A 21,919-nucleotide genomic window follows, 5' to 3' on the forward strand; every position below is an offset into this window, starting at 1 on the left:
TTGAATAGACATTACTATTTGGTACATAGAAGATGATTTATATAGTATATATATAGATTAATAATTCAATTAATAATTAATAATATTATAAATATCTAAATCCAATATCTAATAAATTATTAATATCTATTAAACTAATATGGAAATAATTAATTCATAAATATTAAACTAATTAAAGAATAATAAATAATTTGAAACCATGTTGTGTATTATACAGATAATAAATAAGTATTTAACCATTAACTAGAGTTTACCCTATTAATATAATAGTTTATTCAAGTTTTACAAAAATAAAATTTTTAATTTTTTTTTTTTGTAATTTATGGTATTTTACCTCATGTATAGGGTTTTTTTTTTTTCTTTTTTCATTTCTAACCCAAAACTTTTACTCTTTTGCATTTTAGACCCTTTGTTTTTTACTTTTAACTTAAAGTTTTTCATCTTTTGCAATTTAACCCCAACTCTTTTTATTTTTCAATTTTGGTCCACCATACCTTTCATCATTCCCAAGTTTTCGTTTCGTTCTAAATTTTGTGAGTTAACGCACCGCAACGTGCGTGTAGGGTTCAACATTTTTTCGTGTATTTTTTCCTGTTTGGCCCGTCGCAAATATTTCTCCATTTGACAAGTTCGTCGCAATGTGCGGGTCCTGGATTGACTTAGTTATTTTTTCTATGTTTTACGTTTCGGTTTAACTTTTATACAACGAGCGTGCATGATTCAAATATTTTACGTCTGCTTTTCGCTCGCCTTTAATTTTTTTCGTTTTTATTTATTTTGTTTTTTACGAGCTTTTCCGATGTTGGTGATCGCTGATCGTGGTATAGCATTGGTACTATTTGACACAGTTTTACGACAACCGCTGCAACGCGGGGGCTTAATACTAGTATGATGTTTTATATTTACAGGTAGGTACTAAAGGGGATGTTTTATATTTACAGGTACTAAAGGGATAACACTAACAAAAAAATTATGTTTACAGTTGTATTGGTAAGAAATAACAAAATCTATTTTTTATGCATTGAACATATTTCGACAAAGAAAACATAGATTTTAAATTATGCATGAATTACTATTGTACAATAGGATGTTTTAATCAACATAATTCATTGAAGAAAAAGTGTTTTACACGTCAACCAAACAAGACCCAAAATTATTTTGACTTGTCAACTTCATAAGAGGCAAGCTTTGATATATTTGAATCCAAAATTTGACTGCAAAAAAAGTATATGAGAAACTATACCATGTATTTGAATCCAAATCCAACAGAGAAATTTTATCTCAAGACTTGATTTCATTCAATCCAATCCAATACGAAACAGAAAGAGAACGCAATTACAATACGCAACCTCTTACCTATCCCCCCTAGTAACAATGAAGCAAAAGAAAATGAAAGTAAGGTACATGTTGTGTTACATGATGTCCAAGTCCGAGCCATGCTTGCTGTTGCTATGCTGAGGTACATTGTATAAAATGAGACCCAACACGAGGATCACACTCCCAAACAGGAAGAAAGGGCTCAAAGTAACACCTTCAGGGAGGTATGGCAATGGAAGGGAAAGTATATAGATAGTAGTTGGCACTGAAAAGTAAACATTGGTACATGATTACAATTCAAACTCATACAATAATAATAATAATAATCTCACGATTACAACAGCAGCAACAATCACACTCGGTTTATCCCACAAATAGCAAAGCTATTGGTAGGGTCTGGGGAGGATGGAATGTAGGCAAACCTTACCTTTATCCCTAGGGATAGAGTGACAGACCCCCGGCTCCACACAAACAATAGACATATACACAGAACTGAAGAATACAAATAGAAGAAGCTACCAATAACAACAAAAGTGACACAGTAAAAACAGATAGAAAACACGTCAAAAAACAACATATAGCCGCCATACATTCAAGAGGACATGTAAAGTCCACCTAATGTGTAAGGAAATCTAAGCCCCTGAGACACATCTATACCCTCCCCTAAATCTCACGACTCACGCACAATATATGAAATGAATGATGTGAGTTAAAGTCGATTTAGCGTGCCAAACGGATTGAGGCTTGAAAGTCACCCATAGTCTATATTTCATGCACACAACCGCCTAAATCTTTTATTTAAAGATTTAGATAGACAATTAATGTAATAATATTGTTCTAACAATCACACATATGATAAAACAGTTATTTACTAAAAGGTTATAATAAAAGATGATACAAAAACTTGTTTACAGAAGATTATGGTTCTAAACATGTTTTTGTTGATGTACATATATGTAGGTAGATACATGCTTAAAACTAAAAAATAAGTATCGTACATATATGTTTTACTCGCTAATACGGTTTTAGTAATGTACACATGTACAAATTCGAAAAAAAAATTTAACAATTGAGGGCTGTTTAGCAAAAATTTAAAAAAAAAATCTTACAGAAAATGAGTGTGGTCTACATTGGTTCACACAGTTCTCAAATTCCATGTGGTTCTCTTAGGATCCTTGCCATATATATATGTAGTGGCAGGATCAAATTTATATAACCTAAGAAATGTAGGAAACTAGGTCAAACGAACCCTGCAGCGGAGTTGAAACCAGATCATCTAAACCTAATTAGAAAACACTTCAGAACGATTATTTAGCTTTAGGCTTACGGTTTAGGTTAGTGTTTAGCCTTTAAGGTTTTGCTTTTAGGATATATAGTTTAGTTTTTTGGGTTTAGCCCTATGTTGTCACTTGTCTGAAATGCGCCTAGGCACTGAGGCTAGGGGTGTCAATCGTGTCGGGTTGATGGGTTGACGGGTTGCGGGTTGGCGGGTTGGTGGGTTGAAATGTTCAACCCGAACCCGACCCATATAATTATTCGGTCAAAGATTTCAAACCTAACCCGACCCATATAAATTTGTGTCAACCCGACCCATTTAACCCATATTTTTAAATGAGTCATACAAGTTGACGATTTATAAACGACTTGTTGGGTTTTAAGCGGGTTATCGATAACATTTTTAATGATGAGTATGAGTATGACAAATAAATAATATAATGTGTCAAAACTAACATTATTATAACTAACCATGTAAAATAGAAACGGAAAAAACAAAAACAAAAATATAAAAGATTTTTTTCTAAATAGTTCAACAGGTTAATGGGTCAAACCGTTTTTATACAGGTCAACCCGAACCCGACCTGTTTTTTTAAACGGGTCATGGTAGTCGACCCAAACCTATTTTTTCGTGTCGGGTTCAGGTCGGGTTCGCGGGTCGTGTCAAGAATTGCCGCCCCAAGCTAAGGCACACTAAATGCGCTGCGACTGGTGAGGCACGCCTTTAGACGTTGAGGCGCAATTTCAGGCTAGAAGTCACCCGAAACCCCTAAAACATCCTAAATGAAACCCCAAAAACCCCTAGGCTCGGGGCTCGGACTATGCGCCGTGAGTGCGAGTAGGCGCTTTGACAACATAGGTTTAGCCTTAGGGTTTAGCTTTAGGTTTTTGAATAAGGGGTTAGGGTTGCGGGGATAGGGCTTCTGGTCAGGGTTCGACGCGCTGGTTCAAACGCCGCTAGAATGAGTTCAATTTCAATCATAGTTCCCATTTGACCCGGTTTCCTACGTTTCTTAGGTTGTGTACCAGAACCAACCCCTATATATATAACAAGCTCTATAAAAGAAGAAGCGACTTGAAACTATAACTCATGTCACTATTTCTCACAAATGCATTCACTTCTGTGTGTGTGTGTGAGTGAGAGAGAGAGAGAGAGAGAGAGAAAGAGAACCTGATAGCACAACTGCTAGTGAAGAAACAACAGCAGAAGAAAGTTTGACTAGATTGAGAATGGATATGTTGAAGGCAATATTGTTGACTATGTAAAGTAAAGGCATGAGTGGTGATCCATCACAACCTGGATAAGAAAGAGGTCACAAGAACGTCTGTCTATATGGAAACCATTAAGAAGCACAAGTCACAATCAGTCAGTCAATTCTTCAATACACCCACCAATCAGTGTATCAGACCTTTAATAAATCCATTCCATTCATTATAAAGTTGTTATTAACAAACATGTAAATAGCAACCAACTGTTTGTGTAGATCAAGATCTAGTCAAGAATAGCAACCATTATTGAATAAAATCAAAAGTTCAAAACAAATTCAATTCATAGCTAGCTAGTATATACGACAATTAAGCATGCCATTGGGGGTTGAGGTTGTATCGTGCTAATAATAAATATTTTGAATTTACATATAGTAACGATTACAGGTGGAAATTTCGACCCGTTTACCTCTGAACGAAGCAAGCTAGGTCGTGTAAAATGGGTTAAACCAAAGAATTTAGCAGAAGGGGGAATAGGTCCAAAATTCAAGAATATTACCAGATGAAGAGGGCCCGATATTAAGAAAGCAACCGGCACCACTCTTTATGTATGAAGGAAGCTCATGAAAAGGTATGCCTTTGAGATTTGATAAGAATGGAAGAAACAGAAGCACGAAAAGAGCCTACATATATATAAGAAACACACTTTTGGCTTTGGGTTGGGATATTTAATTTAATTTTATTTATAAATCAAAGAACACTCCACTTAGTTGACAAGATAATAAAAAAGTACCTGGAACCCAGAACCAAATGAATTTACAACAAATATGTCAAGCAACTTCCCCTGTACAACATCAAAAGTTAGACATAAGTAATAACCAAGCAATGTAAGTAATTTCTCAAATGCTGACCAGCATACATACCTTAAGATGGGTAACAGCATCAATAAAAACATATTCCTGTTCACTCAAACAAGCTAAAGTTATTTACCTTTTTTTTTAATTTAATATATCACTATAACTTGCTTGAATTGAATTATGAACAGTGTTCCTTGTATTATTACCTTGATAATAGTTGCACCAGCCTGGAATGCACTTGATACAACCATCATAATTGGCCACAATAACCCAACTCCCGAAAGCATTTGACCACTCTCTGATCCACTGCCATCAATCAAAAACAACACTTTGATGCTTCCTTTCCATTCTTTTGATAAAAACAAGAATTATAATACCTTGCAATGGCTGTTACGACCCCAGCAGCCACAAGTAGACATCCTGCAATTTTATTCCATGAGTACCTTCTTCCTAGAAGTAGAGCAGAAAATCCCAGCTGCCATAACAAAAACGTCTGCATTTGCAAGCAACACAGGGAGGGTTTACATGTAAGATATACCTACCTCAGTAGTAGGCACTATACATATGCCAACTTGTAAATGATGACAAGTATTTGAAACCCACTTTAAAGAGCTTTACCATAATAAATCATTCCAAAGAATGCCACGTGTCACTACCAGAATCCCTCTCCCACATATAGGAATATACATGCTAAATCTTTATATAATCTCTATCTCTATCCCTGTCTCTTATCTTTATTTCTATACCTAATAAATAAAAATCTTGGGGACACATGGCACAATTCTATGCAACCTTAATTTTTTTTTTCGCCTAAACCGTATACCTATTTAACTTACACGCGGATCCTTATAGTTAAACTTGGTAAATACGTAATTGTATTGTATTGAATATTGTGTGTAATCAAGGACAATACAAGAGATATAAATAGAGTAAACATTTACATAATAAACCCTCTAATATAAACTAAATATATATTTGTCTAATATTCCCCCGCAAGCTAAGGCCGAGGTTCGACCTGTAGCTTGGATCTCAAAAGAAGAAATCGTTGTGACGGTAAGGCCTTAGTAAACACATCAGCGATCTGATCATGTGTGGAGATAAATTGGACATGCAATTTTCGTTGAGCCACCTTTTCCCGAACAAAATGAAAGTCAACTTCAACATGTTTCGTTCTTGCATGGAAGACCGGATTAGCCGACAAGTAGGTAGCCCCCAAGTTATCACACCACAATGTTGGAGCAATCTTAACAGGAAAACATAATTCTCTCAAAAGCGTCTCAAGCCAAGTCAGTTCAGCAACAGTGTCTGCAAGAGCTTTGTATTCGGATTCTATAGATGACCGAGAGACAGTTTTCTGTTTACGGGCAGCCCAAGAGACAAGATTCCTGCCTAGATATATAGCAAATCCGCCGGTGGATCGACGGTCATCCGGGCAACCAGCCCAATTTGCGTCAGAGAAGGCAGTGAGTTGAGCATCCGTATAAGCATGAAGTAACGAACCCAAATCATGACGAAGGAGAAGACCATGATTGATTGTGCCCTGAAGATACCGTAATATTCGTTTAACCGCTGACCAGTGATTAGTTGTAGGAGCCTGCATGAATTGGCAGACTTTGTTGACTGCAAAGGCAAGGTCGGGTCTAGACAATGTAACATACTGTAGTGCCCCAACCATTTGGCGATATTGAACTGGGTTGTCATGGGGAGGACTGTCACTGAGAGACAGATTAGACGAGGTGGTCATGGGAGATGGAACCGGTTTAGCAAGAGACATGTTGGCCCGGTGAAGCAAGTCTAGTATATATTTCTTCTGAGACAAAACAATATCCCTGTCAGGGTAAACAATCTCAATACCCAAAAAGTAGGACAATTTTCCCAAATCTTGTAGAGCAAAGGTATGACTTAGACGACGTACGATAGTGTCAATAGCAGCCGAGTCATTTCCTGTGAGTATGATATCATCGACATAAACCAACATGTATAGCAGCGTTTTACCTGACGAGTAGATAAACAAGGAAGGATCCGTTTTAGAGCCCCTAAAACCGAGGCTGCGTAGGACAGAAGAGAGTCGACGAAACCATGCCCGGGGTGCTTGTTTGAGGGCATAGAGAGACTTGTGAAGGAGGCACACGTGATCCGGTCTCATGGGATCAACAAACCCTGGCGGTTGTTGTAGGTAAACGGTTTCCTTGAGATCCCCATGTAAAAATGCATTTTGAACGTCTAATTGGCGGAAGGGCCAACCTTTTGTAACAGCAATAGAAAGGACCGTACGGATAGTAGTAGCCTTAATGACTGGGCTAAAAGTGTCATGATAGTCAACACCCGGTTGTTGTCGAAAACCCTTAGTAACCAAACGCGCTTTGTAACGCGTGATAGCCCCAGTTTGGTCTTGTTTCATTTTGTACACCCATTTACAATCCACAACATTAGTGTTCGGACTACGTGGAACCAATGACCATGTGCCATTCCGAACTAGAGCTGAATATTCATCAGCCATGGCCTGTCGCCAGTGAGGATCTTTGTTGGCAACGCTAAAGGAGGTAGGTTCGGTGGGTGGGGAGATATAGGAGGTATTTGCGGAAGGATTATAACGGTTGGTTTTCTTTGGATTAGGTCGTAGATTTGGTGGACGAGTGCGGATAGGTGGTGGTGGTGGAGGGGTAGGAATCGGTGAGGCTGAAGGGGCTGATGTGGGTTGGTTTGGGGATGTAGAAGAGGTGGAATCAGGGGCTGATGTTGGGCCAGTAGGGGTGGTAGGCTGGTTTGGGGAGGGGCTGTTGGTGGGTGACTTGGGTAATGGAGAGGATGTAGGTGAGTTGGATGGAGCCGAGGGTACGGTATGTGAAGTGGGATAGGGGTAGTAAGGAGATGTGGGTATAGGACTGGGTTGAGAGGCACGAGGTGAGGGTTGAAAGGGGAAAACATGTTCATGAAACCGAACATGCCGGGCTACATAGAGACGATTGGTTTTGGGATCAAAGCACCGATACCCGTGATGGAGGGTACTGTACCCGAGAAACACACACGGGATAGACCGAAAATCTAATTTGTGGGAGTTGTATGCACGGAGATGTGGGTAACATTGACACCCAAATACCCGGAGAAAGGAGAAATCGGGTTGATATCGAAAAAGTTGCTCGAATGGGGAGACTCGTGAGTTCGAGCGAGAAGGCATTCGATTAATGAGATAAACAGCGGTGCCAAAAGCAAAATCCCAAAACCGCTGTGGAACATGTGATTGGGCCAGTAAAGTAAGCCCGGTTTCGACAACATGGCGGTGACGTCTCTCGACAACACCATTTTGCTCGCTTGTATGTGGACAAGAGAGTCGATGGATGATGCCACGTTCCAAAAAGAGAGGTGATAACCTGCGGAACTCGCCCCCCAGTCTGTTTGAACCGATTTTAATTTTGTTTGAAATTGACGTTCAGCCATGGTGATGAATTGTTTAAATGTTTCGAAGACATCTGACTTAAGTTTTAATGGGAAGAACCACATAAATTTAGAGTAATGATCCACACACAAAAGAAAGTAATTGTGACCATCAAATGAGGTAACAGATGCAGGTCCCCATACATCACAAATAACCAAATCCAAAACATGTGAACTATGATAATCAGATAAAGGTAAAGATAGTTTGGAAGATTTTCCCACGCAACAAGAGTCACAAGCAAAACTAGAATGTTTGTCAGAAACAGGTAAACAAAATTTGGAAAACATAGACTTCAAAAGTTGATGATGGGGATGTCCAAGTCTTTGATGCCAAGTCTTGGAGGAGGCACGAGCAGTAGAGAAAGCAACTTTGGGAACATCTTGAATCCGAGGAAGACAAAATGTATATAGACCATCATTGCTGGGACCCGTGAGGAGGGTAGTGCGTGTAGACTTGTCCTTCACAGAAAAGAAAGTAGAGTGAAACTCAAAAAACACATTATTATCATGACAGAATTGTTGAACAGAAAGTAGGTTTTGTTTGATTTGGGGAACATGAAGAATATTTTTAAGTGAAAAGGTTTTGTTGGGTGAGTAGTAACGAGTAGAACCAATATGAAGGATAGGGAGAGGCTTACCATCGCCAACACGAGGATTGTCCCCACCAAAATATGGCTCAGAATAGTCAAAAGTAGAAAGATCAGGAGCAACATGATTAGTGGCACATGTGTCCGGACGCCAAGGTGTGGAAGATTAAGAGTGAACATCCGAGTAGTTTGCAGATGGTGACCGTCCCCGAATAGTAGTTGGGTCCCTGTTGGGACATTGAGACGGGATGTGGCCGATGCCACATCGGTTACAGGTACCATACACGGTGGTTTGGGTAGAAGCCCATGGAAACGGGTTACGGTTATTACCATTATTTGGTGGGTTACGGCTGTTGTTGTTGTGGTTGGAATTGTTGTAGGAGCCTCTACCACGACGATTATTGTGATTGTTTTGGCCCCGACCCCGGTTGTAACCAGACCTGTTGGTGTAAAAGGCTTGAGATGGTGGCTGTGTAGGTGTGGGTTGTAAGTTAAGGTGGGTCAAAAGTTGTTGTAAGGCCTGAAGAGTTGGATTAGGTTGAGGGTCAGAGGCGGGCTGTTGGTCACGGCTGTTGGTCACGGCTTTGAAGGCTTGGGTAGGGGGGATGGATTCGGGTTTTCTAACCAGAAAATCATGGTCAGATAAGAGTGCATATAATTCACTGAACGCTGGAGGAGATTGTCGAGCAACTATATTACCTTTGAGACCACGATATTCTTCCCGTAGTCCAGCAACAGCAAGCATAACCAAATCTTTGTCTTTGACAGGTTCACCAATATTGGCAAGTGCATCAGCATATTCTTGTGCTCGTTCAAGATAGGACGACGGTGACTCGTCACTTTGCATGGCAATCTTCAATAGTTGCTGTTTGAGTGTAAACTCACGTGAGATAGTGTTTGGAGCATACGCTCGTTCAAGGGCTAACCACAGGTCACGTGATGTTGTGGTGTGTTGAACATGACCAAAAGCAGATTCAGATATTGTTGACAAGAGAAGCATGCGAATATGCGCATCATTGGACAGCCAAGTTGCATGGTTCGGATTATCTTGAGGTTTGGGGGCAGGCTGTTCGGTGGAAGGGGAGGCTGCTGGGATGGTGGCTGCTGGACAGGGGATTGATCCATCCACATATCCATAAAGGTTGTTTGTAACCAAAAAGGGGTGTAGAATGGCTTTCCAGTAGCCATAATTCGTGGGAGACAGTTTGAATGCAAACTTGTGGGAATTGTGAGTGGTTTTGGCGGCATCAGAAAAGGATTGAAGGAGTGCCATCGGAGATGAAGGCTGATCAACTAATAGGCTGATCGGAAAATAGAGTAATTATGGTGGCGGCAGAATTAGGGTTCCAGAGTCAAGGCTCTGATACCAAGTTAAACTTGGTAAATACGTAATTGTATTGTATTGAATATTGTGTGTAATCAAGGAGAATACAAGAGATATAAATAGAGTAAACATTTACATAATAAACCCTCTAATATAAACTAAATATATATTTGTCTAATACTTATCCATTTCAAATTTACGCGCTTTCCTTTTCAATATTATATTTAATACCTTCCCTATTTCGTTTTCATCAACCTCGAACGTTTTCATTAATTAAACTTTATCATTTTTATAACAAGCCTTTAATTGACCATTATTTTGTTTTTATTTTTCTAAATTTAAGAGTTGACAGAGTTGTGATTCTCATTTTCCTCGCCGTTTATGATTGACACATATTTAAAATTACAAAAATTAAATCAAATATTACTAATTCAAGCCGTGTAATACCTAGTACTGTCATAAGTAGGGTGTCCAATTCAAGCAATAAGAATATATAAATGGGGGGGGGGGGGGGGGAGCAGCAATTGGACGGAATGACCCAAAGCACCTTTTGCCCAAAAGTTTCAGGTTTAGCATGTAACTGGTTTGTCAAATATAATTACAAACCATGGGTATAACTTTAAATAACTGTATGACCTAGTTGACACGGTTCTCTTTTTACTATTCTTTTTTATTTTACCCTTTTGACCTGCTAGAAATAAAAAATAGCCCGAATCAACCGACTATCGAGTTACTCCTTCCTCCTTTTATATCAAAATTAACTATTATTAAGTAGGCTAAAAAAATTCTGCAGAAAATGAGAGTACCTGATTTAATATTGGTATAGCTGGTCCAGGGAGCATTGCTGTATAAAGAAACATATTTTTTTCAGTTCAACAAAAGTAATCTAGGTACCCTGATTGGCTTCCACATTACCAGTTTTGCTAATTAAAACAACGTAGCTCAAATTTGCTTTCTCAGGTAGCATAACTGTTAAAACTATATAATGGTCCATCGTGATTGGAATAAACGCAACCATGCACAACAACAAGGCATCTCGACATAAAACGAGGCACAAAGGTTTGCTTTGAAAGTGATTACATGATAAAGAATAAATACATTAATCAGATAATTTGCTGGAATAAACAGGACGTGGAAAATAATGTTTGGATCTGTATTTACTATTGAAAGTGTTATCTCTATTATCACCTTACAAAGCATCTCTTTAGACAACATTGTAATTTCACAAACTTCCTGTTACAACTTTCAAAGTATAGGATACAAGTTATCTATGCAATAGTCCCTAATTTGTCCCCCATCAAATAACTTCTCCTAATTAATACATTATATTTGATGCACATGATGTTATATAATTCACTACATTAAATATTATTTATAATACTTTAAATTTACATTTGATGTCTATATTTTTTATAACTAAATAATACTATTCACATATAATAATAATACCCAAATATAATCGGTGTTTAAGGCAGGTCGGGTTAGACTGCGCTCTCCAAAAGAACCTGTTACGTGCATGCCCATGTTCAACATGTTTTGGTTTCTTTTTAGTTTTATGAGTCATATGTTATGGAGTCAAAAGAATTAGTGGAGGTAGTGGTTTATATATGGTTATGCCTTTCTTTTATTTCCGTTGTTTTGAAAGCTATTTATGCCATACGTATTGTTAGTTTCTGGGTATGAATGAAATTATGAAAAATAGAGAAGGGTCTCAAGTCTTGTTTCTTGCTACTTTCTTTTGAGTTTAACCCACTCAACAGGTTATTTATCACAAATCCGATTGGTACATATCAGAACCTCGGAGAGCGACACCCACTAGTCATTGGATAATCAGATGCTTAAGTGAGTTGAGACACTAGCAGATAAGATAACAACACTTTTACACAACTTTGTGATAATAAGGAAATGTTTGGAGGAATGGGGCTCATAATAATAGGTTAAAAGGAACAAAACCGACTAATAATCTGAGACCTAAACTGGATAATGAGAAGCAAAGTATGTTTTATCCGACCAAAAATGACTCTTTTTTGTAAGGAAAAATACCTGCAGAGTACATCCCAGCAACAACTCCTAGGGCTTCTAGCATACCAATAAGCGCAAATCGCCATTTTGGAAGGCGCATCATCTCGTTAGTTACAATTCCAGCACGATGCCTTATATACAGTATGGTAAAATAAATCACCACATACCTGTTTTAAACATAACATGGTAAGTCAATAATAAGTTTCGATAGGAAACAGTGAATAATTAATTAATGATTACCCAAAAGTGTTGAGCTGAGCTAAGAAGAAGGGATAGTCCTTCATTGGCACCAGAGCAAGTTTATACATGACTCGATTCCCAACAGCTAAGACTAAGGTAACAGCAGACCAAAACACAACTTTGCTGTTTGACCTCTGTGATTGTGAAGTGGTGTTGTTGTTGTCTGAAGAAGAAGAGCGAAATTTAGGGTTTTGGAAGCGTTGAATTGGAGCGATCTTCCTCCTCCTCCTCCTCCTGTAACTGATGCCGGATCCAGATGCATCTGCATCGTGACCATGTAAGTGTAAGAATATTGAGGGGGGATTTCTAGGGTAAGCAGGTTTTGATCCATTGAATGCCAGATTAGCCTTCCCCAGCTGCGGAACTGCGAATGCAAAACACTGAATCATTATTTCACTTTTCAACAAGATTCACCTCCTTTGCTTTGCATTGTATTGTATATTCCTTTCCTCAAATTTCTCCATTTTAGGCATTCACAGACACGTGTTACTTCGGCCACACCCTTTTATTTTGCTTTTAAATTACCTATATATTAAACTAGGTTATCACCAGTGGTACCCACGGGTTGTTTTATTTTATATGCGACACAGGTTAAGAAATTTATTTATATGTCAAAACATTACCCTTAGTAAATCGAGTCTCCCTCTACAAAAATAACCAACCAAATTATAAGTGTTTAAATATATAAAATAAACGTTGGTCTAGATACCATTCTACTATTATGTTACTTTATATTTTAATAATCCCATACCCATACGGTCATACCTGACCCAATACCTCGTGTATTACGCAGATTGAATAATAAAAAAAAATGTTCTCATTGACATGTGTAGACGTGCAGATGACTTCCAAATTGCCTTTTTAATCAACTTTTTTTCAAATTATAAATAGAATATGGTATACTAAAAACAATGCAATTGACTTTCTATAGTCAAAATAACTAGTTTGACATTAACGACTCGTTCAATAACAAAGTTGACTTTCTATATAAATCTTTTTTGTACTTTTCATACGTACATATCAACAGTAACCTAACATTTATATTTAAATAAGCTCTATATACAATTTACTATATAAACAACCCATATGTAAAGCTTGCTAATGCACTGAATATGGCATGAACAAAAGGCGTGCCTTGGTTTTACCTACGCCTCCTGTACAACCATAACCTCAAAACAACCAGACAAGTTTGCGTCTAAGTGCGCCAAAGTGAGGCAAGCTTTTTATAACTAAGAAGTCAAGTGATCAAAAGTAACACCTCAAGTCTTATATTCTATAAACTTAAGCTTTTTAAGAATCTCTATAATCCTAATGCCATATACCAGCATAAGCTTTTTCGAAATTTATAACATAAAAACTAAATTTATTACTAAAAAATATATCTATTTTATGTTTAGTAGGTATATTTATTGGCCATGCGTGTTTATATATTGATAATTGCAAAATTTCTAATTCACACATCCACTTTAAATTCATTGAAACAAAAATTTATACATCAAAGATGGTAACCGGAAACATTTTCATCCCTCTGATTGTCACTGGATCGCGAGGTGATTGTCACATTCATCGCGATCACGATCTTGAAGAATAAGCTTTTAAAATTTTAGAGAAATAATCTAAAAGTACATTGATCTAGCAACAAAACAATAGCAAACTGATTCCACTATCTTTTCAAGAAGCAAATTCTTCTCAAATCTCTAAACAACTCCTGCAAAATGAAAACAAAATTATTATATCTCTTTTTTCTTGTTTTTAGATAAAATATCAAAAGGGCATAGAAGATTAAGAAAACAAACGATACCATTCTTTTTTGCCGTGACAACATGATAAACACGTTCTCTCATCTCCTGTTGGCATTACACCAGCTTACAAAATCCGTTTGGTGATTTCTCAAGTCTCTAAACACAGACTGTGGGGAATGAACAAATTAGTTCAGTAATATGCAATGACAATAAATTATATGGTTTAGATGTACACTACTCACAAAGATGAATGGGTAGGTAAATATAGTATATCTAATGGGCTCCACAGGCAATCTTTTTTAAATAAAAGAACTTAGTTAAACACAGTATGGGTCAAACTCATTAATTTATTTTTTAAAGTTAAAAAAAAAATCAATACTATATTTAGAAGCCCCATTACATAAACCTCCACTTGATCATAAACCCACTATGATTTTAAGTCCTCTTTAAAAAAAAATCCAATACAATGTTAAGCCTCTATATCAAACCTTATGGTAAACCTGTTAGAATAGGTTTCCTTCTTCCCATTGTATTACCCTGTGTCCCATCTGGCATTCTTGGGCCTTCCGAACAGTGATGTCTCATTGGTGATGCATCCAAATGTGCTGACCTGCTTGTATGCCGGGATGGTGCAAGAAGCCCAAAAGTACCGTGGGTCAGGGTGTGTGACTTTGATTTACCACAGCCATATCCCCATCCTTTCTTTGAATTCTCCTGAGCCTGCCAATATGTAGTGTCTGAGTCATAAACTTTTATAAAAAAATCCAGATTTTCTAGCATCAGTAATTAATGCGATAAATAATTCAAGTTTTTAATTAAACAGAAGTTATATACTTATACGCGTTAGAATAATACTTTGTGCAAACCCATTAAACCCGTTAAGTTTTCTTTATTCGACTTGTTTGGAGTAGAAAGGTTCACAGTAGTTACATACTCAACGCCGAATCAACAACCAAACACGAAAACCTTTTCTCCAAATTCTTTCATCATTTAATTTGTTAACCTGGATGACGTCAACAAGATATTCAAAAAGATGGATGAACAAAAACCTGAACATTAATTCAAAGAGTTCAAAAATTCTATGTTACTTGAGCAGTTTCATATCAACAATAGTGCGGGACTGCATAAATTAAACGAAACAAATTAAAGTTCTGGAAAATAACAATGTGGTACTGCATAAATTAGAAACCTTACTTGAATTGGAGTTTCAATACTTAATGAACATTAGAGGATCCACCCCCCACCTCAGCAATGGGGCAAGAGACCATAATACCTGCATGATAAAAGGCACGCAATTTACACAAAATCCCCTTAAAATATCGCAATAAACCAAAATCCCTAATTTATAACCCCCCTCAAATTCAAAACATGCTAATAAACATTTAATGAATATCTGTATATAAATACATTAGAGTACATATTTGTCAAAAATACATAAGAGTACCTGCTTGCATTTAAAGCGAATACATGATCAATTTTCCTCACCTCCTTGCATTTAACCTATGAAGTGCACAATCCATGACCAAATATGTTAAAACCTGAGTTTGATGATATTAAATGCTAATAGTTAGGGGTAATTAAATGACGTTGAAACCCACACAACCGCTTAAACCGAAGCAAGCTGGCTAGTTTGAGATCCAAACGGTTTGATTCATTTTGAAACTTTAAACCGGTCATGTAAACCGAACCAGCCGATTGACCTTTTATTATATTTATATTTAAATACATTTTTGGAATATGTAGTTATGTATATATATATTATAGTCATGAACCATTTTATCATTTGAAAATTTTATACTTACTTTCTTAGAAGGAGTAAAATATCAATTCAAACAGCCAATCTATCCGGCCACCCAACCAGGTTGAATTGGTTTATCATTTCCAGAAATCGTAGTTAGCGGTTTGACCTAAAATTTTAGTCAAAACCAGACCACAAACACCCCTACTAAGAGTTAAAAACAAACCTCTGCTGCAAAAACAGCAGCATTTTCAAATGGTACTGGTGAATAAAGTAAAGGAACATCTAGTATATTCAGAGATGGTAAAAGAAACCTGCAAATAAAAAACAAAGACTTTCACTATTTAAAAAGGTTAGAAATATTAAAAATTTACAAAACTTAAATCTTTCTTGATTGAGAACATGTACTCACATGTAATTAAGAAGAAGAAGAAAGTCATATAACCCATGTACATCATTATCGCTTAACACCGATAAAGATTCTGGGGTATTATCCACATCAGAGAGAGAAACCGTATGCCTAGTCTGCATAAATATGTAACGGGTCGATCAGTTTAAATTAATAATATCGTACGATCATGAGTGGATCAGGTAATAATAATACCATTCCCAGGTTGTACTTTTCAATCTCTGAGAGCTCAAAGAGGTCTTCTGTAGTTACTTTCTCCACTTTAGAATGGCACAGAGGCATACTAAAAGAGATATACTTAAATACATTAAAAAAACAATTAGCACAAGAACAAAAAATATGAAAAGACTAACATACCCTTTTGAAGGAATGATTTACTTGTTCTTTTAACAGCGACCTCAAGTTTCTTGTTGATTGGGATATGCATACTGTAAACTGGCAAGGAAATCTATATATTAGAGAAATGAAACTATACGTGCGTTATCACCAGACATATGACAGAAAAATAACAAAGAAAAGAAGAAAAAAAAAACATACCGAACGGGAAACGAACCTGGGTAGTGCAAATTAAAAACCAGCTAACGTTGTTGCATGAGCTACATCTTGAAACGATACATCGTTTACTAATCAAAAGTTAGTTAAAAGAAATACGTCAAAAATCACCCGAAATATACTTTTTTTTTTGGGTAAAGGGTTACCCCGGTGATTCTATATATTCACAACCAATAAAAACCAAGTAGTGTAGAGAGCCTACACTAGTTCAATCATGGGACATGCCCCATGAAAGTAAACGAAAGAACCAAAAATAGAACCAAAACTACAAAGAACGTCCCACTAGACTATTATCTAGACCAACTAACACAAAGATAAACAAAAGCTAATCAGCCACCATCATCAATAATGTCGTTGCCATGAATCTCCCACTCCCTCCAAAGTCTTCGCACATTTTCAGTAGTCTTCAATCTCGCTCCCATCAGCTTGTAGCGAACCAAACTGATGATTTAATCAAACTCAATCAATAATTCAACCAAACCAATATATATATAAATTTTCGCAAAAATCGTAAATAAATCACTAATGTATAACGTTTAACCGGTCGAGCTCGATTCGCGTAGTATAAAAAGCTAAGAACTATAACAATCTATACTAATTTCGCATCGTTAAACTTTACCGGATCTTCGTTTGACTGAGTTTGACCATCGTTGACTGTCGTTGACTGAGTTGACTCGGTTTGACCGAGTTAACTCAGGTTGACCGAGTTTTGACTGTGTTGACCCGGACCCGAACTGAGTTGACCCGAGTCCAAATCTGACCCGATGAACCGTGTCGTCCCGAACCACCACTGAGCTAACCGAACCCAAACTGTAGCCGAGCCGAAAAACCCGAATCTGAAACGAAACTGAACTGCACTTGAGATGAAGAAGCCTGTTGAACCATGCCATGTCTGAACCGAGTTCACACCTAACCCGAACATTTTGACTGTGAATAGCCCGAAACTAAGCCGACACTACAACATCATCTTCATCGATTCATTATCAACATCAGTATCATCGACATTAACATCAGAAAATAAAGAAATAGAAGGAACAGGAGACTTGAAAGCGTTACCGTATAACTTTGTCGAAAAATAAAGCACCCCCGCCGCCTAATGTCTCCGGCCGGCTAATGCCACCGCTGGACGTCCATCATCGGCATCCACCATCATCATCAGTCAGCAACAACAGTGGCCACATCATCATCATCAGCTTCGTCGGGCCTGTCGGAGGTTTGTCGGAGCAACCGCTCCTTCTCCGCCTTGAGACGCCACCCGACCCCACCATACCCCCCATCTGTCGTACGTCGCAGCTGTTGCCGCTGTGTTTGAGCGCCGCCACCATCGAGCGGTGGTCGGCCGTTTGTTCAGAAAAAGAGTAGAGTGAGAGTAGGAGAGAGAGGTGTTAGCCGTAAACGAAGCCGGAGCACAAGTCGAGAGGGAGAAGGAGCAGAGGGGAGGAGGGTTGTGGTGATGTTGCCTACCGGAGAAACAAACGGGACCGGCCGGAGCCGTCGCCGGAGTCCGGTCGCCGGATCTGTACGGGAGAGAGAGAGGAGAGGTTGGGTGATATGTTTGTTTGGTTTTTTATATAAAAAAAATATCTAGGGCCTTTTTATTAGAAGTGAATTATTCCCAATCACATTTCTAAATATAATATTAGGGTAATGCTCAATTGAGTGTCTGACATTCAAATCTTAAAGTTTGATGGTGATAATCTTGTACAAAGAAAACAAGAGGAAAGGAAACAGAGATGGTGTACTATACATAGGTAGTAGTAGGTGATGGTTTTTAACATTATATAATTAAAAGATATACAATTTGAGGTTGAGTGCTCCTATGGGTTTAATAATTAATAAAATTGATGGTTTGTCTTTTGTCATGCTTCCCATCGTTGACAACAAGAAGAGAAAAAGAAGGAATAGAGTATGGACATGAGTTGGTCATAATACCAAAACTATGGGATGGCCACAGTAAAATGGGATTGGTTTTTTTTTTTTTTTATAAAGTAAAATGAATAAGTTAGTCTTGGCTTCTTTTTCCTTTTAAAATGTTGACAGAATGTGATGCAAAATAAAAGTAAGAAGTGATTTGGATGGATGGTTAAAATAATGCATTTACAAGTAAACTATGCATGTGTGTATAAGTTACAAGACCTTTGCTGGACACATGGCGAACTAATTAATTGAAATTAAGTCTAATGCACGTTTACGGAATAAAACATGATTTGTTAAGTGTACGAATTAACCTGAAAATTTGTCGGTTGTCACATGCATAAACGTAATACATGACATATATACTCACAAAACTGATACTACCAGCTAAGTCCTCGATGCTCGACTCTTCGATGGCATAACTAGACCCCGTCGGGCGCAATAGTACTATACTAGTCTGGGTGGGACGTCACGAGTATAAGTCCTAGCATACATGCAACTAGCATCACGTATATCTATGCAAACAGCTATTCGCAAGTGATAGATTAACAATTTGAATCGTTCGTCTGATAAGTTCGATTTATAAGGAACGTATGTTACACCCAAAATTCGATAAAAGGGGTCAAGTATACTCACAGTGCGTATTCGGTTGGACTGACGGGATGATGCCTGAGAATGTCCTGATTTCAGACTAATTACATGAGTATTGGGTTACGCGTTAAACGGTATCGAATTATGTGAAACTGGACGAAAAGTTGGATTGAGCTGGCCCATTCGGATGGACCGCTCGATCGGTCGGGCTGCTCGATCGAGTGGGCCGTTCGATCGAGTGGGCCGTTCGATCGAGTGGGCCGTTCGATCGGCTGGTCCAGCCGATCGGCTGGGCCGCTCGATCGACTGGGCCGCTCGATCGGCCAGCCCGTCCAGCTGTTTTTCGACGATTTCGTGTGTTTTTTGGTGTTTTTTTTGGTCGGGACGTTGTTGTGACGTGTTGAACGACTGAAATCCCATCAATTCCGACCTGTTCTACGGCCGGGAATCACCCCGTTTCATCAGAACTGGCCGTCCTTGGCGGTTTTTCCGTGTTTAACCCGGAATTGGTCGTCTCTTCGGTAGGAATCAGATCCTTGACCAACACGACACTAGGAATGAGTAGAAGGTCGGCCTAAGCTCTATTTCTACCGTTGTTAGATTTAGATCTGATGTGAAAACCTTGATTATCTTTATGGGATTTCTCAGATCCGAGTTGTTCTTGGTGGAATGAGGCCAATACTTGAAGTTCATAAGAACTTGATGATGACATCACTCTAGAACATCTCAAATCCGTAACTTCTTGATTAGAAAAGATAGATTTAGACGAGATTTGTGTAAAATCGTATGGAAACCATTCGGATCTGAGTTGTTCTTCATGGGATGACATCACCTTTGAAGAACTCCATGGTGACATCACCTTAAAACACTCCAAATCCATTGATTTCACGGTTAAAAGTCGAATTTTGTAAGATAGAAAGATGAAGGATTGCATATAGATCGAAGAAGTACAAGATTTGGGTTAAAAACTTACAAGAATCGTGGGAAATCGGGAGATTAAGGGGTTGGAACTTCTGGTCGAGCAGCAATAGTGATAACATGTGTGTTGGAGGTGAATGAGGGGTATTTATAGGCAAGGAGGAAGGAAAGGAGGGCAGGCTGGCCTGTCCTGTCCGATAGGCTGGCCTGTTCGATCGGCTGGCCTGTCCTGTCGGCTGGCCTGTCCTGTCCGATAGGCTGGCCTGTTCGATCGGCTGGCCTGTCCTGTCGGCTGGCCTGTCCTGTCCGATAGGCTGGCCTGTTCGATCGGCTGGCCTGTCCTGTCGGCTGGCCTGTCCTGTCCGATAGGCTGGCCTTTCGATCCTCGTTTTTGGTGCGTTGCGATAGTTTGGGCCACATTTCCATATATTTATAAAAAAGGGGTCGTATATACGTATCTGTATATTCAATATTCAGTGCGATGATCGAGTTACGCGTGCCTTCGAGTGCGTTCTTCGATGTGATGTGCCACAGTGATTATCGGGGTACTACTTGCTCGTATTGCCATCATCGTCATGACGGCTGGAGGCATGGTACTCACCCGATAGTCCTTGTTAGCGTTGGTTGTTTACGTTTTGACACCTCACGACTACGAGGAGGGTAGAATAGGTCCTCACTCAACGTCATCATGAGCGTTTTTATTTGCGAAAATAGCTTTGTAATAGTGTTAAAATATGCGTAATTATTCGATTATACTTCGATTTAGCTGATATAGTTACATTATGATCCGAATCTCTGGTGCTAGGCGTAACGAGTGTATCGAGTAGTAACAACGTACGAAAGTGCGGGTTGTTACAATCTCCCCTGCTTTTGGAAATTTCGTCCCGAAATTAATCCAATAGTAGGGTCGTAAAAGTTGATGCGATTAAGAGCGTCTAGATAAGCGAGCGATCGATTAAGATTCGACGAGCGAGAGGGATGAGAAGTAACATCGCAAATGGTATCGGGTATCGGTACTAAATTTATCAAACCGGTGTATTTTCGGTACCAGTTCGGCACCGGTGTTCACCGGTTTTTACCCTCAAATACCGGTGCCGTACAAGTACCGACTGGTACCAAACCGTACCAGGTATATTCGGTACCGGTACCCACTTTTGGGGATTTCGGTAATGGTATTTTCGGCACCGGTTGGTACCGAGCTCATCAAATCCTGTATCAACGCAACAATGCAAGTAATTGCACTGCTTAGATTACTTTTCATACACACAGTAAGTAAACTTTATTTCGTTTGAATGAGGTTTTATATACACAACTTATTTTGCTTTCTTTTTTGTCTTTTCCTCTAATCTGTAATGAATGAATTGTAGCATGTAAAGTTAACTTGGATATTTAGAATATTAATGAGCAAATCGTATCAAATCCTGTAATCAAATCGGTATTGTATCGGTACCAAATTTACTATGCCAAATCATTTTCGGTACCAATTTGGTACCCACCTTTTGGCGTTTTCAGAATCGTTACTTTCGGTTCGATACCGGTCTAGCACCATACCTGTATTTATTGATTTTTACCTTCAAATACCATACCGTATTGTACCGAGCATTTTCGGTGACGGTACTAATTTCGATGATTTTCCGGATCGGTACTTTCGGTGCCGTTACCGGTACCGAGCTTTTCCATATTTTAACGTGTTAGCACCGTAATAACTGAACTGAAAACAACCGAATTTCCAACGTGTAGGACGTGTGAGTCCTATTATTATATATTAGGTTATTTAAAAACGTTTTTTTTA

The 21,919-nt window shown here is 38.4% G+C and overlaps 1 protein-coding gene and 1 long non-coding RNA gene across 24 annotated transcripts; both read right to left on the reverse strand.

Annotated features, from left to right (window-relative positions):
* Positions 1 to 1,228: 1,228 nt before the first annotated feature.
* LOC110877651 (protein CLT2, chloroplastic) lies at positions 1,229 to 12,761 on the reverse strand. 2 transcript variants are annotated; one of them, XR_002557196.2, is made up of 10 exons: positions 12,264 to 12,705; positions 12,045 to 12,190; positions 10,808 to 10,845; positions 5,033 to 5,148; positions 4,862 to 4,961; positions 4,722 to 4,757; positions 4,592 to 4,642; positions 4,358 to 4,481; positions 3,764 to 3,921; positions 1,229 to 1,582 (listed from the first exon to the last, which is right to left on the reverse strand). XR_002557196.2 is itself a non-coding variant. In XM_022125814.2 (10 exons), exons 1-10 carry the CDS (start codon positions 12,650 to 12,652, stop codon positions 1,413 to 1,415), a joined length of 1,296 nt encoding a protein of 431 aa, XP_021981506.1. In that variant the 5' UTR covers positions 12,653 to 12,761; the 3' UTR covers positions 1,229 to 1,412. The 2 variants fall into 2 exon arrangements, 1 of the variants encoding a protein (XP_021981506.1); XM_022125814.2 differs by having other exon boundaries at positions 3,764 to 3,889; positions 12,264 to 12,761.
* Positions 12,762 to 13,708: 947 nt separating this feature from the next.
* Positions 13,709 to 18,452, reverse strand: LOC110877652. 22 transcript variants are annotated; one of them, XR_004866686.1, is made up of 14 exons: positions 17,761 to 18,449; positions 17,324 to 17,671; positions 16,706 to 17,145; positions 16,510 to 16,587; positions 16,348 to 16,435; positions 16,156 to 16,268; positions 15,970 to 16,057; positions 15,450 to 15,505; positions 15,200 to 15,278; positions 15,094 to 15,125; positions 14,940 to 15,008; positions 14,494 to 14,725; positions 14,065 to 14,172; positions 13,709 to 13,971 (listed from the first exon to the last, which is right to left on the reverse strand). It is a non-coding gene; the product is annotated as an uncharacterized LOC110877652 (long non-coding RNA). The 22 variants fall into 22 exon arrangements; XR_002557207.2 differs by having other exon boundaries at positions 14,936 to 15,008; XR_002557208.2 differs by having other exon boundaries at positions 14,936 to 15,008; positions 16,690 to 17,145.
* Positions 18,453 to 21,919: the final 3,467 nt, after the last annotated feature.

Source organism: Helianthus annuus, chromosome 9 (assembly GCF_002127325.2).
Source record: "Helianthus annuus cultivar XRQ/B chromosome 9, HanXRQr2.0-SUNRISE, whole genome shotgun sequence".
NCBI classification, from domain to species: Eukaryota; Viridiplantae; Streptophyta; class Magnoliopsida; order Asterales; family Asteraceae; genus Helianthus; species Helianthus annuus.

What these genes read in the sequence shown, in the direction of transcription:
- LOC110877651 (XM_022125814.2), bottom strand. Translation starts at nt 12,652, where the DNA reads ATGATTCAGTGTTTTGCATTCGCAGTTCCGCAGCTGGGGAAGGCTAAT. An exon ending in GCTCAGCTCAACACTTTTGG is followed by an intron (nt 12,191 to 12,263) that starts GTAATCATTAAT and finishes TGTTTAAAACAG; the next exon opens with GTATGTGGTGATTTATTTTA. An exon ending in TATCGGGCCCTCTTCATCTG is followed by an intron (nt 3,890 to 4,357) that starts GTAATATTCTTG and finishes TTTCTTATCCAG; the next exon opens with GTTGTGATGGATCACCACTC.